The sequence below is a fragment of the Hemiscyllium ocellatum genome, chromosome 16, assembly GCF_020745735.1.
Source record: "Hemiscyllium ocellatum isolate sHemOce1 chromosome 16, sHemOce1.pat.X.cur, whole genome shotgun sequence".
In the NCBI taxonomy this organism is placed as follows: domain Eukaryota; kingdom Metazoa; phylum Chordata; class Chondrichthyes; order Orectolobiformes; family Hemiscylliidae; genus Hemiscyllium; species Hemiscyllium ocellatum.
In genome coordinates this window covers 43,124,115-43,141,347 of record NC_083416.1, presented here as the reverse complement: position 1 = coordinate 43,141,347, position 17,233 = coordinate 43,124,115, and the positions used below count along the sequence as shown (strand labels likewise).

General features: G+C 39.9%; 1 protein-coding gene across 1 annotated transcript in view; it reads right to left on the bottom strand.

The window, feature by feature from the left end:
* LOC132823070 (PH and SEC7 domain-containing protein 2-like) overlaps positions 1 to 17,233 on the bottom strand; it is a 139,828-nt gene that overhangs the window by 98,126 nt on the left and 24,469 nt on the right. Inside the window, exon 3 of the mRNA XM_060836611.1 lies at positions 2,995 to 3,189. Within this exon, the coding sequence (XP_060692594.1) occupies positions 2,995 to 3,189 (195 nt within the window). The remainder of the gene's footprint in view (positions 1 to 2,994; positions 3,190 to 17,233) is intronic.

Genomic DNA, 17,233 nt, shown 5'->3' with positions numbered 1-17,233 from the left:
TTGTGACATGTCAGCCTAATATTATGCATAAATCTCTGAAGTGGGCCGAGACCACTTCTTATGGGCACGTTTTAAAATGCATTTCACCTAGAATCTCAAGGATAGTGCTTCTATCCAACATAGAGCAAGAGAGAGAGAGGAGTAGCCTGAAGCAGATGTGAGGAAAGCTTGTTTCCACTCTCTATGCTGATAGCTAAACATAATTGCCTTCTTCTGTCAGATTTCCAGTAAAGATATTTCTAGTGCTTCTATCTGCTCTTCTGTAGACCTGGTCTCTGTTCTGAAATCTCAGAATTTCCCATCACCCTCCCATTACCTCCCACCAATACAGAACTGTTAAAAGTCTTGCCCTCCTCTGAAGATATGATATAAGCTCTTTCAATTCTTTTCCTACATGCTACTTCTCAACTTGCAACTAAAGCATTTTGGACAATTAAAGGAAATTGAACAAATTCTAACTAATTTAGTGTAGTTTCCTTCAGTGTAGTTTGCTGCCAATTGCTACACCTGCTCTATGGCAATGAACATTTTATGTAAAAGAGTTAGACAAAAAGCACAGACTAAATAACCTTGGAAACCTTGGTGGGGCTACAGTACAATGACCATATTACCCTTCAGTCTAAACATCTTACACTTTGTTTCAACATTTAAAATTACTCCTGCAGTTCTCTCTTCGTGCATCCATGTACTATATATTGATTTAAGGTATATGAATAGATGTACCAAGTGGATGAAGAGCCAGGAATCAGAATTATTCATAACAATCCATATATTATTGTTTCTTGGTTGGTAACAACATAATTCAAAATATTGTTAGGATGATCAAATACTATGCTTTTAACTTTCCAATCTGTTCTGGCTATATTCTGCTTCAATGTAAAAGAAAAATAATGCTATTTTATCTGTTCTTGATCAGAAAATTGTATTTAAATTTAATCAGCATGTTTGCTTTATCTTAAGAAGAGAAAACTCGTTTACCACCATCACTGTTCTGACTTAGCATTGATCTCACTCTTCAAATGTTCCAGCCCCACCTGCTACACTTCCCCACTGTTCCTCACTCAGCTATGCTTCATAAAACGAACAACTGGTTAATTTTTCTTGCTCCAGCTGTTGTGATTTCTCACTGTGCTAAGCCCACCTGTTATTTTCAAGTTACTACTTTCCTCTTCACAGACCCTTCTCTGTCTTCTTGTCAGCTTCAGAGTCCTCAAATTATTAACTCAGATTTATAATCTAAGTAGTTTGACACCAGACGATGGTGCACCAAATTTATATATTTTCTGTTACCTAATCACCCATAAATTAATGGTCTATTATGCATATCCAGTCTTAGGTACTAAATCTATGAGGTTTGAGGGCAGAACAGTATGACAACCCTCACCACGAAGAATAAACCTATTTGTGCGAATGCAATTTCCCTGCCTAATACAATGACCAATACAGAGGAACTGTGTCTCAGTGTAAATGTAAAATTTCACTTTTTCCATTCAATTTCTGAGATGTGACCAACCTTAATAAAATTGTCTCTCCCTCTAATTTTTCAAAGACATTGAGTTTTCTATTGGCAATAGTCAGACAAACATCTGTCATTTAATAGAATAATTAATATAGTAGCAAAAAGAGAGCTAACAACTTTAATTTTGTGTCTAAATGGATTTTGACTACAATGTGCTAGAAATGCTCAGCAGGTCTGGCAGTATCTGTGGGAAGAGAACAGAGTTAGCATATCAAGTCAAATATGGCTTTTTTTTCAGAATTGATCTGAAGAAAAGTGATATTTGATTTGAAACATTTACTCTGCTTCTCACACTATAGGCAATATCAGATGTGCTTATTATTTTCTCTGTTCTTATTTCAGATTTTCAGCATCTGCCATATTTACTTTCATTTTTGGTTTGTAACAGACTTGGTCTCATTTCAATAACAACAACTATCCTCACAAAAACTGCACAGAATAACACACAGGGGTATCCAATTTACAAATATCCAACTTACGAATGTTTGTACTTACAAACATGATCTCATACTGGATACAATTTTAGAGATCCAATAAATGAACATTTCCTGTACCAACAAGTGGTGACCTGAGACCATAAGACAACAAAACATTTGAGCAGAAATTAGCCAATTGGGCCCATTGAGTCTGCTCTGCCATTTGATCATGACTGATAGGTTTTTCAACTCCATTTTCCAGCTTACTCCTTATAACCTTTGATCCCCTTGGCAATCAAGAATGTATCTATCTCTGTTTCAAATATACACAATGATCTGGCCTCCACAGCCTTCTGTGGCAATGAATTCCACAGAGTCACACTCTCTGGCTAAAGAAGTTTATTCTTATATCCATTCTAAAGGGACTTCCCTTCACTCTAAGGCTGTGTCCTCGGTTCCTCATTTCTCCTGCCAATGGAAGCATCTTCCCAATGTCCACTCTGTCCCGGCCATTCCATATTCTGTAATTTTCAATCAGATCGCCCCTCTTCCTTCTAAATATATTGCTCTGCATTATGTTCCAACTTGCCTACAAACTGATTTACAAGTGGACTCAAGAATGGAACCCATTCGCAACACGGGGACATTTTATACTTTTAAACAGTTAAATAAGGTCAGATTACTATTCTAAAGTTAAATTACTGCATCTGAAGAATTTAACTTTAATAATTACCAACTTGGAAACTAGGCAAGTAAGTAGACTCCACCTAGTTTACCTCAGCATACTCTGTGTTTAACTGAAGCAATGGTCAGTATGAAAAAGTGGCACAGATTCTTATTATAGCTGTTTCTGTCCAAATTAAACAAATCATTTAATGTATTATAAACAGTAACTTAGAAATTGGCCTTAATGCAAATAATTAGCACTTATGACACATGCAAACAACCCACTCACAAATGAATATTAATGATGTTTATCTATATTCACATATTGATTTTGATACTTGGCAGAAGTAGCTAATATTGAAAAGTAATCTCCAGAAATATGTGAAAACTTACTTCTTTCCAAGGTGCCGTGCCACATCACATCTTCTAAACCCTTCGAGATTGTACAGTCTTTTGGCGAGTCGTTTTGCAGGATCCAGATCCGTTTTGCAGCCATTAGCTAAAGTGTCAGTGCTTCCATGTTCAAGCTGATCCGTACTGTCCATTTCAGAATCAGAATCAGATAGGGCTTCCTTAAAATTGGCATCACTAGAATCAAAATACAGAGAATTTAATTTGCACATCTCCAATTTCAAATAAAACAAAGACCTGTGGATGCTGGTGAGCTGAAACAAAGAAAAACAGAAATTGCTGGAGAAACTCGGTAAGCCTGGCAGTATATATAGAGAGCTGAAAATGTGTTGCTGGTTAAAGCACAGCAGGTCAGGCAGCATCCAAGGAACAGGAAATTCGACGTTTCGGGCCAGAGCCTATATAGAGAGAACACATTGTCAATGTTTTGAGTCCAGTGGTCATTCGTTGTTTTCCCACCACAGAACTGGGATGGCATGGTGGCTCAGTGGTTAGCACATAGTGCTCAGCGATGTGTAGGTGAGGTGAGGGTAAATGTAGGATCATAGGGGAGGGGAATGGGTCTGGGTGGATTACTCTTTGGAGGGTTGGTGTCGACTTGTTGGGCTGAAGGGCCTGTTTCCACACTGTAGGGATTCTAACTAACTCTACATTTAATGATTTTTTTTAGCATACTGGCCACATAACTAAACAAAACTGAATAGAAATGGTTAAACAATGAATGCAGTGTTGTCATAAACAAAAACTACTTTACAGACACTTTATAAATACGAATTAGGGCCTTCTTATGACAAAGCAGTTGTGTCCTTATTCCTGGACCGGGACGCCCAGGTTCAAGTCTCACCTGCTCCAGAGGTGTATAATAACATCTCTGAATAGGCTAATTAGAAAAACAGGTTAATAAAAATAACAATTTATTGTTACTTACAAGGCATAGCCTTTGAAAGAATTATGTATATATACAGTCTGTGACTTGTTTGTAATATTAATTTGAGCTTATTTAGTGCCTTTAAAGTGAAAAAGGTGCTCCAATGGCACAACCAGACACAACTGATACCAAGCTGAAGTAGGTGAGGTTGGAAGTGGAAATATCAGGAGTGGTGACCAAAAGCTTAATCCAAAAGGTAAGCTTTCAGAAGGATCTCAAATGAAAAGAGGGTACTGGAAATGTTAAGGGATTTAAGGAGAGGATTACAAATCATGGATCTAAGCAGTTGAAGGCCCAGCATGAACATTTGGGTTAAAAAGACTAGACAATTCAGAAGAGGCCAGTGTTGGGAGAATGCCATGTCCTTATCTGTCTATGATGCTGCAGCACATTTTATATATACATAGGCAAACAAAGACAGAATAACAAAAAAAATTAAATCAGAGACATTGTAGTACCAGAGCCAATGTTGTTTGATAGCAACAGAGCTTCTGGTGATAGCTACCAGATTAGTGATTTGGCAGTTAATAGGATAAGTTTGAGGCAGAGGTATGTAATATTTAAACTTGTAAGTAGCCATGTAGTTGGAGATGATGTTGGATTAATTACTCTGGATCAAATAGAATTCCAAGACTGCTTGCAATCTTGTCGAAATGAAACAGTGGATGGAAAGACTGATGGAGTCTGTAAAACGAGTTTGGAATTTATGGCAGTGTACCTCATATTACATTGGAGGTGATCATGGCTCATTCAAGACCAAATGACAGTCAAACAATCTGAGCAATGAATCAAGATGTCATAGAGGGGAGAGAGTTATGTGGTATTACCATACATTTGTAAACTGAAAACATGTCTTCAGACAATGCTGCTAAAGGACAATATTCAGAGGAGATGAGAAGAGGTGATGACTAAGTATAAACATTTGCAGTTCCTAAGCGAAATGTAAAACAGTTTTTGTAACTGTGATCAAAAATCACTTTCAGAACAAGCCACAATTCCAAAACAGGCTTTAACCAGTAATGTAACCTTTTCCAAATTCAATCAGAAATATCTACAAATTATTTTCTGGACAATTAATTGTTTAACATTTCAGTGTGGGACAATATAACTGGAAACCACATTAATGCAGTGATATATTCTTTCGAGTGAATAGTGAACTAAATCATTTAATTGACAATCTCCTCTTATAAATCAATTCAATTCTGAAATAAGTTCACTAATTGTGAGACTCAAATAAAAAACTAATAGAATGCACTCTCCAATTAAAATATGAAATGTTTTAGAAGTTAAATCTCACCTGAAAATAATAATTATCGTTAATTCGGAAATAAGGAAAAAGGATTAAAATAATGGTATAGATTTTTTTGATCTCAATTATGTGAAACCAGCTATTACTATGCTGATGCTATATAAATTTGTGGAGTTGGAAGCTTGCCAAAGGGCAATAGGATGCAGCAAATTAAAACTGAATTGTCTCATATGGACTTGATATGTTTGAAGTCATTTATAGCCTTTTCAAAGATTGTATGGATCACTTATAATCCTTATCTTTCAAATCCCTTCACAATTTCAGCCCATATTCTCCAAGTATAACTGAAAACAATGGTTCAGGCAGCATCCATGCGGAGAAAGCAAGCTAGTGTTTTGATGAAGATTACCCTTCTGGACCTTCACCAGATACGATTCCATCCGTCTCTCCTGAACACACAGATAAGCTAACTCACTGATCTTTCTCTGATTTTGACTACTTTGAGACTGCTTAAGCAGCTGAAGATTTCTTTCTGTCTCTCATGGCCTGAGGATTTCCACAAGCTAAAACCTGCCATTCGGCTGGAATGAGCTTTTTCATCTGAACAGAATCTGCTTGTGCCACTTAATGTTTCTTTATGTCTTTTTTTTCTCTGGGAGATGAAAAGTCAAGTCAACAATAAGCAGCTATTATCTCACCAGGGATTTTGTGGAGTCATTTAGATTAAGTCACATGATCAATTGGAACTGCTACTATCAGTTCATTGTTCCAAATTACTCTTGACCCTTTCTTGAAAGAAAATGATTTGACATGCACAACACTGAAAACGAAAAGTCTATATACCCCTACATTACAACCAAACTCCCAAATGGTAAGAAAATATTATTAACCTTCATCACATGACCAACTTTGTCTTGCTGCACCTTAAAACCATAAGACATAGGAGTGGAGGTAAGGCCATTCGGCCCATCGAGTCCACTCCGCCATTCAATCATGGCTGATGGGTATTTCAACTCCACTTACCAGCATTCTCCCCGTAGCCCTTAATTCCTCGAGACAACAAGAATCTATCAATCTCTGCCTTGAAGACATTTAGCGTCCTGGCCTCCACTGCACTCTGCGGCAATGAATTCCACAGGCCCACCACTCTCTGGCTGAAGAAATGTCTGGTCATTTCTGATCTGAATTGACCCCCTCTAATTCTAAGGCTGTGTCCATGGGTCCTAGTCTCCTCACCTAATGGAAACAATTTCCTAGCGTCCACCCTTTCCAAGCCATGTATTATCTTGTACGTCTCTATTAAGTCTCCCCTTAATCTTCTAAACTCCAATGAATACAATCCCAGGATACTCAGCCATTCCTCGTATGTTAGACCTACCATTCCAGGGATCATCCGTGTGAATCTCCGCTGGACACGTTCCAGTGCCGGTATGTCCTTCCTGAGGTGTGGGGACCAAAACTGCATACAATACTCCAAATGGGGCCTAACCAGAGCTTTATAGAGTCTCAGTAGCACATCTCTGCTTTTATATTCCAACTCTCTTGAGATAAGTGACAACATTGCATTTGCTTTCTTAATCACGGACTCAACCTGCATGTTTACCTTTAGAGAATCCTCGACTAGCACTCCCAGATCCCTTTGTACTTTGGCTTTACTAATTTTTTTCATGTCCTTTGGTTCTACCATCAATGACAGAGCTTTCAATTACATTGATCATACTCTTTGGAATAACCTGTTTAAACCCTCTTCCCTTTCTTTCCTCCTCCTTGAAAGGTTTTCTCAAAACTCACATTTTCAAACAAGTTTTTTTTAAAATCACCTCTCCATAGCATACTGACCACTCAATCATTCCTTATTTTAATTTTTCTCTTTTCTATTGTTATGGATCAGACCAGACCCCTTTGAAATATTTTAAGAACGTAGCTTTAGATTGTAACTTTTCCTTATTTTAAAAGCAAATGTGATGTGCCTGTCCCAAATACAATGTGACTGGTCAAACTATTCGATATTAAGCAAAAACACAATATATTTAAACACTACAGTTAAAATACAAACAAAAGAATAAACTATATTGGAAAACTTAACCAAATAATAGATATAGTAACTATTGCTAATTAACTGTTCCAATATAGTAACATCCCATAAAAACACCCTTTGGCAAAAAGGTAAATTCAGACATAGATTGTCACACGCAGTGCTCCAATCCAGGAAGGAAAAAACATCAAGAGAAAGTCCAGGGATAGTAGCAGCCAGGAGATGTTCACTGAAGCTTCCAACCTTGTTGAGACCCCAATAGCTTCTGATGTTGTTGAAAAAACTAAAACCCAGAAATATGGATCTGCAAGAGTTGGCCACACCCATTCAGGCTGCATTAAAAAAACCAAGGCCTCTTAAGCTATTTATATTACCCCAGACTGCTTGGTACCTCTGCCTTACAACCTCTCTTTAAAAAAAAGAACAAAATGCCCTTAAAAGCCACAGCACTGTCTTACTGTGAAAAGTTAGGAACACTTTCTATACAAAACATTAGGGATCCGGGTTCAATTCCACCCCCGGTAGCTGTCTGTGTCGAGTTTGCGCATTCTCCCCATGTCTGTGTGGGTTTCCTCTGGGTGCTCTGGTTTCCTCCCACAGTCCAAAGATGTGCAGGTTAGTGTGGACTGGTCATGCTAAGTTGCCCCGTAGTGTCCAGGGGTGTGTAGGATAGGTAGGTTAGTGATGGGTAATGCGGGGTTACAGGAATAGGGTACGGGGGTGTTTCTACAATGTAAGGATTCTATGCAAAATAAGCTGTTATTGTCAAGAAATAATAATGGCCTGATGCACCAGAACTTTGTTCCTACTGTATTGTTCAAGCAATAGCACAATATCCCATTAATTATCAAAGGGATTGCTTCAGGGTTAGCGTTGACAAAGTGGAATAAAATTGAATTTCATCTTCAAAGTTGACAACATAAAATGAGATCAGCTCTTAAACCAAATGCTGGCAAAAGGCTTTTAGTTAATACAAAAAGAATTATCCAATATCCAGGCTTTTGTCCACAGAATCTCCTAAAATAAATACCATAAACCCATAAGCTTCTAAGTTAATTGCAATAGGAAAATGTGTATTTATACTACGGATTGTTTTTATTCACATGCGAACCAATCATCCCAGATTTGACTTTCAATGAGGCACCTAATGGATCGTATAGATGTTACCTTGATTAATGTGTGAGAAAAAAAGCTTTAGAATCATCAAATTAGTGATGGCGGGTCATAAAAATCATGAATTCAAAATGACAGAAATTAGATAGCACCGATATGCTCATAAAAAGCAGAACAATCTGTGTGAGCCATGGTCACCAGGCACCTTGCTAGCAAAATGATCAATAGTTTTGGGCCTCTGCAAAGCAAGCTGCAGTACTCAGGTGGATTTGGGTTCTGAGGTGGGGAGAAGGCACAATTTGCCAATGATTTCAAGAATATGAAGTTCACATTCTGCTAAGAAATGTCAATGGTACATACTTTTTTGGTGGCAGCCTTCAGGTACCCCTTTAATGGTTATAAACTACATGAAAACCTGATTAATCTCAATTCAGTTGATATCCATTGTCATTTGTAAAGGATTTAATGACTTTGATACATAATGAATGATTTTCATGAATTTGGCGGTCAATCTTTTGATGAATTTGTGCACTTTACCGACATTTTACCCTATCAAAGGCATGAATGCATTCCAATTCCTCATCTACCATCACTAAAACCATCTCCTGAATCGTAGAGAGATCTTTGTTTAGAATTAAGATATAACAATCTGCACTGTTGGCATGATCAGTCCTGAGAAGTCAGCAGTCATAAACACAATCTTTTTCAAGAGTTCAAGCTGTTTCTCTTTTTGCCTTAGAACAGTTAATATAGGTATTATATCTGAATGCATGCAGAATAAGGAATAAGGCAAATGAGCTTATGGTGCAGATCAAAATTAGCAGGTATGACATGGTGGGCATCACAGGGATGTGGCTGCAAGGGGATCAGGATTGCACGCTGAATATTCAAGAATATACATCCAATCGAAAAGATAGATAGGTAGGCAGAAGGGGTGGGGTTGCCTTATTAGTAAGAAATGAAAGTAAATCAATAGCAATAAATGAAATAGAGTCAAATGGTGTAGAATCTGTGTGGATAGAGTTGAGGAACCATAAAGGTAAAAAAAAACCATGGTTGGAGTTATGTACAGGCCTCCAAACAGTAGTCAGGATCTGGGGTACAAGATACACCAGGGGGATAGAAAAGATGTGTAGGAAAGGCAAATTTACAAAGATCATGGTAGGTCTCAATATGCAGGTGGGCTGGGAAAATCAAGTTGATGGTGGATTGCCAAAAAAGCAATCTGTCAAATGACTACAAGATGGCGTTTGGAGCAGCTTATGGTGAAGCCCATAGGAAACAGGCAATACTGGATGTAGTGTTGTGAAATGAGGGAGACTTGATAAGGGAGCTTACAGTGGAAGAAACCTCAGAAGGCGGTAATCATAGTATGATTGAATTTACTCTGCAATTTGACAGGGAGAAGATAGAATCAGAGGTAATGGTATTACAGCTGAATGAAGACAACTACAGAGGCACAAGGGAGGAGCTGGGCAGAATTGATTGAGAGAGGAGCCTACCAAGAAAGACAGTGGAACAGCAATGGCAGGAGTTTTTGAGAGTAATTCAGGAGGCACAACAGAGATTCATGCCAAGGAAAAAGAAGCATGGTACAGAGAGGCAACCATGGCTGACTAGGGAAGTCAGGCATAACATAGAAACAAAAGAGAAAGTATATAATATGGCAAAAGGCAGTGGGAAACCAGAGAATTGGGAAGCTTTCAAAGACCAACAAAGGGCAACAAAAAAGGAAATAAGGAGAGAGAAGATTAAATATGAGGATAAGCTAGCCAGTAATATTTAGAGAGACTGTAAGAGTTTCTTTAGATATATAAAGGGCAAATGAGAGGCAAAATAGACATTGGGCTGCTAGAAAATGACACTGGAGAGATAGTAGTGGGGAACAAAGAAGTGGCTGAGGAACTGAACAATTACTTTGAATCAGAATTCAATGTGGAATACACAAGTAATACTTCAAAAATTCAAGAGAGCGAGGGGGCAGAGCTGAGTATGGTGGCTATCACCAAGGTGAAGGTGCTATAAAAACTGAATGGCCTGAGGTTGGATAAATCACCTGAACTCGACGAGGTAGTGGAGGCATTAGTGATGAGCTTTCAAGAATCACTAGAGTCAGGAAGGGTCCCTGAGCACTGGAAACTCACTAACATAACACCCCTGTTTGAAAAGGAAGTAAGGCAAAAGAAAAAACATTACAGGCCGAGGCTTAACCTCAGTCATTGGTAAGATCTTGGAATCCATTGTGAAGATGAGATTTCTGAATACTTGGAAGTATATGGTAAAAAGGGACAAAGTTAGCACGGTTTCATCCAGGAGTGGTTAGACCAGGGAAATGCAGTGGATGTGGTCTATCTAGACTTCCAAAAGACCTTTGATAAGGTGCCACACGGGAGGCTGCTGAGCAAGGTGAAGGCCCATGGTGTTCGAGGTGAGCTACTGGTATGGATTGAGGATTGGCTGTCTGACAGAAGGCAGAGAGTTGGGATAAAAGGTTCTTTTTCGGAATGGCAGCTGGTGACAAGCGGTGTCCTGCAGGGTTCAGTGTTGGGGCTGCCGCTGTTCACATTATATATTAATGATCTGGATGAATGGATTGGGGGCATTCTAGCGAAGTTTGCCGATGATACGAAGTTAGGTGGACAGGCAGATAGTACTGAGGAAGTGGGGAAGCTGCAGAAGGATCTAGACAGTTTGGGAGAGTGATCCAGGAAATGGCTGATGGAATTCAATGTGAGCAAATGCGAGGTCCTGCACTTTGGAAAAAAGAATAAAAGCATAGACTACTTTCTAAACGGTGAGATAATTCGTAAAGCCAAAGCACAAAAGGATCTGGGAGTGCTAGTCAAGGATTCTCTAAAGGTAAACATGCAGGTTGAGTCCGTGATTAAGAAAGCGAATGCAATGTTGTCACTTATCTCAAGAGAGTTGGAATATAAAAGCACCGTTTTGCTACTGAGACTCTATAAAGCTCTGGTTAGGCCCCATTTGGAGTATTGTGTGCAGTTTTGGTCCCCACACCTCAGGAAGGACAATACTGGCACTGGAACGTGTCCAGCGGAGATTCACACGGATGATCCCTGGAATGGTTGGTCTAACATATGAGGAACGGCTGAGGATCCTGGGATTGTATTCATTGGAGTTTAGGAGATTAAGGGGAGACTTAATAGAAACATACAAGATGATACATGGCTTGGAAAGGGTGGACGCTAGGAAATTGTTTGCGTTAGGCGAGGAGACTATGACCCGTGGACACAGCCTTAGAATTAGAGGGGGTCAATTCAGAACAGAAATGCGGAGACATTTCTTCAGCCAGAGCGTGGTGGGCCTGTGGAATTCATTGCCACAGAGTGCAGTGGAGGCCGGGACGCTAAATGTCTTCAAGGCAGAGATTGATAGATTCTTGATGTCACGAGGAATTAAGGGCTACGAGGAGAATGCGGGTAAGTGGAGTTGAAATGCCCATCAGCCATGATTGAATGGCAGAGTGGACTAGAAAGGCCGAATGGCCTTACTTCCACTCCTATGTCTTATGATCTTATGGTCTTATAGAGTGGCCATGCCTGACAAATCTCCTAGAATCCTTTGAGGAACACCATGATGGCTCAGTGGCTAGCATTGCTGCCTCATAGCACCAGCGACCTGGGCTCAAATCCAGCCTCAGGCAGCTGTCTGTGTGCACTTTGCACATTCTCCCAGTGTCTGCTTGGGTTTCCTCCAGGTGCTGTGGTTTCCTCCCTCCAAAGGTGTGCAGGTTAGGTGAATTGGCCATGTTAAATTGTCTATAGTGTTCAGGGATGTGTAGGTTAGATGCATTAGTTAGGGGTAAATGTAGAGGAATGGGTTTGGCAGGTTACTCTTCGGAGAGTTGGTGTGGACCTGTTAGGCCGAAGGGCAGCTTCCACACTGTAGGCATTCTATTCTAAGGAAGTAATGAGCACGTTAGACCAAGGAGAGCCAATGGACTTCAAGACTGCCTTTGACAAAGTGCTGCATAGGAGGCTACTGAGTAAGATAAGGGCCTATGGGATTAGAGGCAAGGTGCTAGGATGGATAGAAGTTTGGCTGTCTGGCAGAAAGTAGGATATAAAATGGTCCTTCTCAGGATGGTAGCCAGTGACAAGTGGTGTTCCACAAGGCTCAGTGTTGGGACCACAACTTTTCAGTTCACACATCAATGATCTGGATGAAGGAATCGAGGGCATTCTGGCTAAGTTTGCAGATGATACAAAGATCGGCAACAGGTCAGGTTACATTGAGGAGGCGGGGAGGCTGCAGAAAGATTTGGACAGGTTGGGAAAGTGGGCAAAGAAGTGGCAGATAGAGTACAACATGGGAAACTGTGAGGTCATGCACTTTAGCAGGAAGAATAGAGGTATGGACTATTTTCTTAATGAGGAGGAAATTCAGAAGTCTGAAGTGCAAAGACACTTGGGAGTTCTAGTCCAGGATTCTCTAAAGGTAAACTTGCAGGTTGAGTCAATAGTTAGGAAGGCAAATGCAATGATGGCACTTATTTCAAAAGGACCTGAATATAAAAACAGAGATATACTTTTGAGGTTCAATAAGGCTTTGGTCAGACCATATTTCAAGTATTGAGTTCACAAGAATGGTCCCAGGAATAAACAACTTAACATATGAGGAAGTTTGAGGACTCTGGGTCTATACTCGATGGAGTTTAGAAGGATGAGGGGGGGATCTAATTGAAACATATGGAATACTGAATGGTCTGGACAGAGTAGATGTTGGGAAAATATTTCCATTGGTAGGAAAGACTGGGACCCAAGGGTATAGCCTTAGAGTAAAGGGAAGATCTTTCAGAACAAAGGTAAGGAGAAACCTCTTCAGCCATAGAGTGGTGAATCTATAGAATTCATTGTCACAGTCGGCTGTGGAGGACAGGTCATTGAGTATATTTAAGACTGAGATAGATAGGTTCTTGAGTATCAAGGGGATCAAGGGTTATGGGGAGAAAGTAGGAGAATGGGGTTGAGAAATTCATCAGCCATGATTGAATGGTGGAGCAAACTCAATGGGCTGAATGGCCTAATTTCTGCTCCTATGTCTTATGGTCTTATAGTTAGCAGTCTATTGGTCAGTTCAGTTGGGTTATCATTATTCTGCAAGACACTTAGACACTGAGAGGTATATCATTGGACAATATGTAAGCACAAGGAGTTGAACATAGAGTTAGCCTGTGAGGCCGCACAAATTAATTGAACTTGTATAAATTAACTATACGAGTCAATTCAATGACAGTAGGTTACCTTTACTGATCAAATTCCTATTTTCAATAAGCAGTAGCCTTACTGAGTTTAGAAAATCAGCATTTTCCTTTTTCCCCAGCTGTAATTCTTCATATCTTTTTTTTTTCCCATTGTGTGATAGTCTATGGATAGGTGGACATTCAAGAGTAGAATTGTCATTCCAGGGGAAGTAAACAGATGCCAAGTCTGTTTCTGGAGCACTACCAAACACTCGGGAGAAGTAGTTTCAATTCTCAAGTTTCACTTCGGTGAGCTACTAACTGACAACAATTGAGTTACCAATTAGCAGCCAAGGGAGCAGAAACAAAGGTGGATCCAAACATTTTCAATTTCAGTATACAGTTAGTGTGGTTGCCATTTCACAGATTTATTTGTGAAAGTAAAGTGGGCGGCACGGTGGCACAGTGGTTAGCATTGCTGCCTCACAGCGCCAGAGACCCGGGTTCAATTCCCGCCTCAGGCGGCTAACTGTGTGGAGTTTGCACATTCTCCCCTTTATTGCGTGGGTTTCCTCCAGGTGCTCCGGTTTCCTCCCACAGTCCAAAAAAATGTGCAGGTTGGGTGAATTGGCCATGCTAAATAGTGTTAGGTGAAGGGGTGAAATGTAGGGGAATGGGTGATGGGTGGGTTGCACTTCGCTGGGTCGGTGTGGACTTGTTAGGCCGAAGGGCCTGTTTCCACACTGTAAATAATCTATCTAAAAATAAAGATCAAGTAGGAAAATCAAGGGACATGTTACTTGAACAAGGATGACAATAGAATGCCACTCTCTCTGATCAAACAGTCCTTGATCAAAGTCACCAAGGACAAGAATAGAAGGAAGGTGCTATGCAGAAACTTGCTTCAGCACAGCAGGTAAATCAGTAAATTTTTGCGAAGTTCAGTGCAATGTAACTGGCATCTGATATTCACCCTTCCGCAGACAATTCAGTTGAGAAGTCTGAGGGCACATGGCGATGCTGAATTGGGGGCTACTGCATGCCAGGATACCTACTGACATCTAAGAATGAGTCAAAGCTATTAGGCTGCTGAAGTGCAGACAGCAGTAATGTATGAGGATTGTCACTGTGAAAAATACAAGAACATATCGTCCATGAAGTGAGGCTTTACGGTGTGCCATCACCACAACTGAAGAGGAAGCCATGGAACTCACAGATATCTCTAAAGAAAAGCAAGTTGTGAAGATGAGATGACAATCTCGAGTGGACAGGGTGAATAGAGACAATATTATTCATATTAAGAAGGAGCCTTGAACTCTTGCCCATTTGACAGTATTCATGGATTCAGTTGCATCTATGACCAACAGTGACTTGGTATACCATTGTTGATTGAGTTGGATGAATCCAAAAAGCCTTACCTTTAGACCCAAGGCAGGTGGTGAGAGAACCAACAACAGAGAAAAATGTACTTGACCTTGTCCTTATTAATCTACCTGTAGCGGATGCATTTCTCTGAGACTGTAGTGGGAGGAGTGACAACTTCAATCCTTGTGGAAATGAATTCCTACCTCCACATTGAGGATATCTTAAACTGTTTAAGTTTTACCATGCTTTAAAGGATAGATTTTGAACAGATTTAGCAACTCCAGACTGGACATCCATGAGGCACCAGAGGCTGTCAGCAACATCAGTATTGTGTTCAATCACAATCTGTAACCTCATAGCCTGGCATACACCCACTCGACCATTAACACCAAGAAAGGGAATCAACTCTGGTTCAACTGAGTGTGCAGGAAGACAAACCAGGAGCAGCGTTAGGCATAAAAATATTAGGTGTCAAATAATGAAATGGTGAAGCAACAGAACAGGACTACATGTGTGCCAAACAGCAAGAGCAGCAAATTATAGATAGAACTAAGCAATTCCATAGTTGGGCAGTCTTGCCATATCCAATCATGAGTGGCAGTGGACAATTAACTACTCACTAAGGGATGGACAATAATCATCTATCTCTAATTGTCTAGAGGGCAACTGTCTAAGAGTCAACCACTTCAAAGTGGGTCTGGAGTCATATTTCAGCTCAAATAGGTAAGGATACTAGATTTACTTCATTAAAGGGCATCAGTAAACCAGACGGGTTTTTATAATAATTGACAGTGATTACATCATCACCATTAGGATAGTTCTTGATTCCAGACTTTTATTGAATTCAAGTTTCACCATCTGCTGTGGTGGGATTCAAAATGATATCCCCAAAACTCTGGATTACTAGTCCAGTGATATTACTGTGACGTTACTGCCTCCCTCACATGATCTATCAAGATAGATTTCATTTTCAGGTCTGACTTGTCCAGTAATATTATCAGGTGGAATCACAACAATTGGGGGCTCTTGGAAGAATTGTTGAATATCTGAGTTTATTTGGCACGTGCCTTTTTTTAAAGTAAAGCTATGTGGTGGCTCTGCGTATATAGTAGCTATATGGTGGTGATGATTATTGTATGGAATTTGAAGATGGTTTGAGTGTTGCTAAAAGATTTAGGGAAGCAGAAAATATAATAGTGAATTACTTAAAGTCTTTAATTAATGTTGCAGACGTTTCGTCCCCTGTCTAGGTGACATCCTCAGTGCTTGGGAACCTCCTGGGAAGCGCTTCTGTGATCTTTCCTCTGGCATTTGTAGTGGTTTGAATCTGCCGCTTCCGATTGTCAGTTCCAGCTGTCCGTTGCAGTGGCCGGTATATTGGGTCCAGGTCGATGTGCTTATTGATTGAATCTGTGGATGAGTGCCATGCCTCTAGGAATTCTCTGGCTATTCTTTGTTTGGCTTGTCCTATAACAGTAGTGTTGTCCCAGTCGAATTCATGTTGCTTGACAATACTACTATTATAGGACAAGCTAAACAGAGAACAGCCAGGGAATTCCTAGAGGCATGGCACTCATTAACAGATTCAATCAATAAGCACATCGACCTGGACCCAATATACCGGCCACTGCAGCGGACAGCTGGAATTGACAACTGGAAGCGGCAGATTCAAACCACTACAAATGCCGGAGGAATGATCACAGAAGCACTTCATAGGAGGTTCCCAAACACTGAGGATGTCACCTAGACAGGGGATGAAACATCTGCAACACAAATTCCCAGCTTGGCGAACAGAACCACAACCACAAGCAGCCAAGCTACAAATCTTTTCGCAAACTTTGAAGTCTTTAATTAAAATTAGACTGAAAGATGTAGCAGATAATTTAAGATACATATATATTAGGATCACCTAAGGATGAGGTGTTTCAATTAATTATGTAGCATTCAGAATTGGAAGAAAAGAAATCTTAAACTGGGATATTTCAATTACTACAGTGATTGGCTAAGATACAGTTAGAAATGAAACAACTGGATTTAAGACAGAGCAAAAGAAATTCAAAGACTTGAATTTAAAAAAGTAAAAATAAATTGTCAGAGTAAAAAGAAGGGGGAAATAGAGTTATGGAAACATGAAGTAGAAAATTAGGTAAAAGGCAGAGAGAAATGGACTTAAGAAAACTTGAACTTTAAGAGCTAGGGAAATTGAAGAACATGAGTTGGCTTTGAGAAAGAGGGAATTAAAGATTTGTGGATAGAGATTTTGTTAAGATGGCGATGGAGTGGGAGGGAGTGAATCCAGAGCTTTCTTTCTTTTTATTTTTCTTCTTT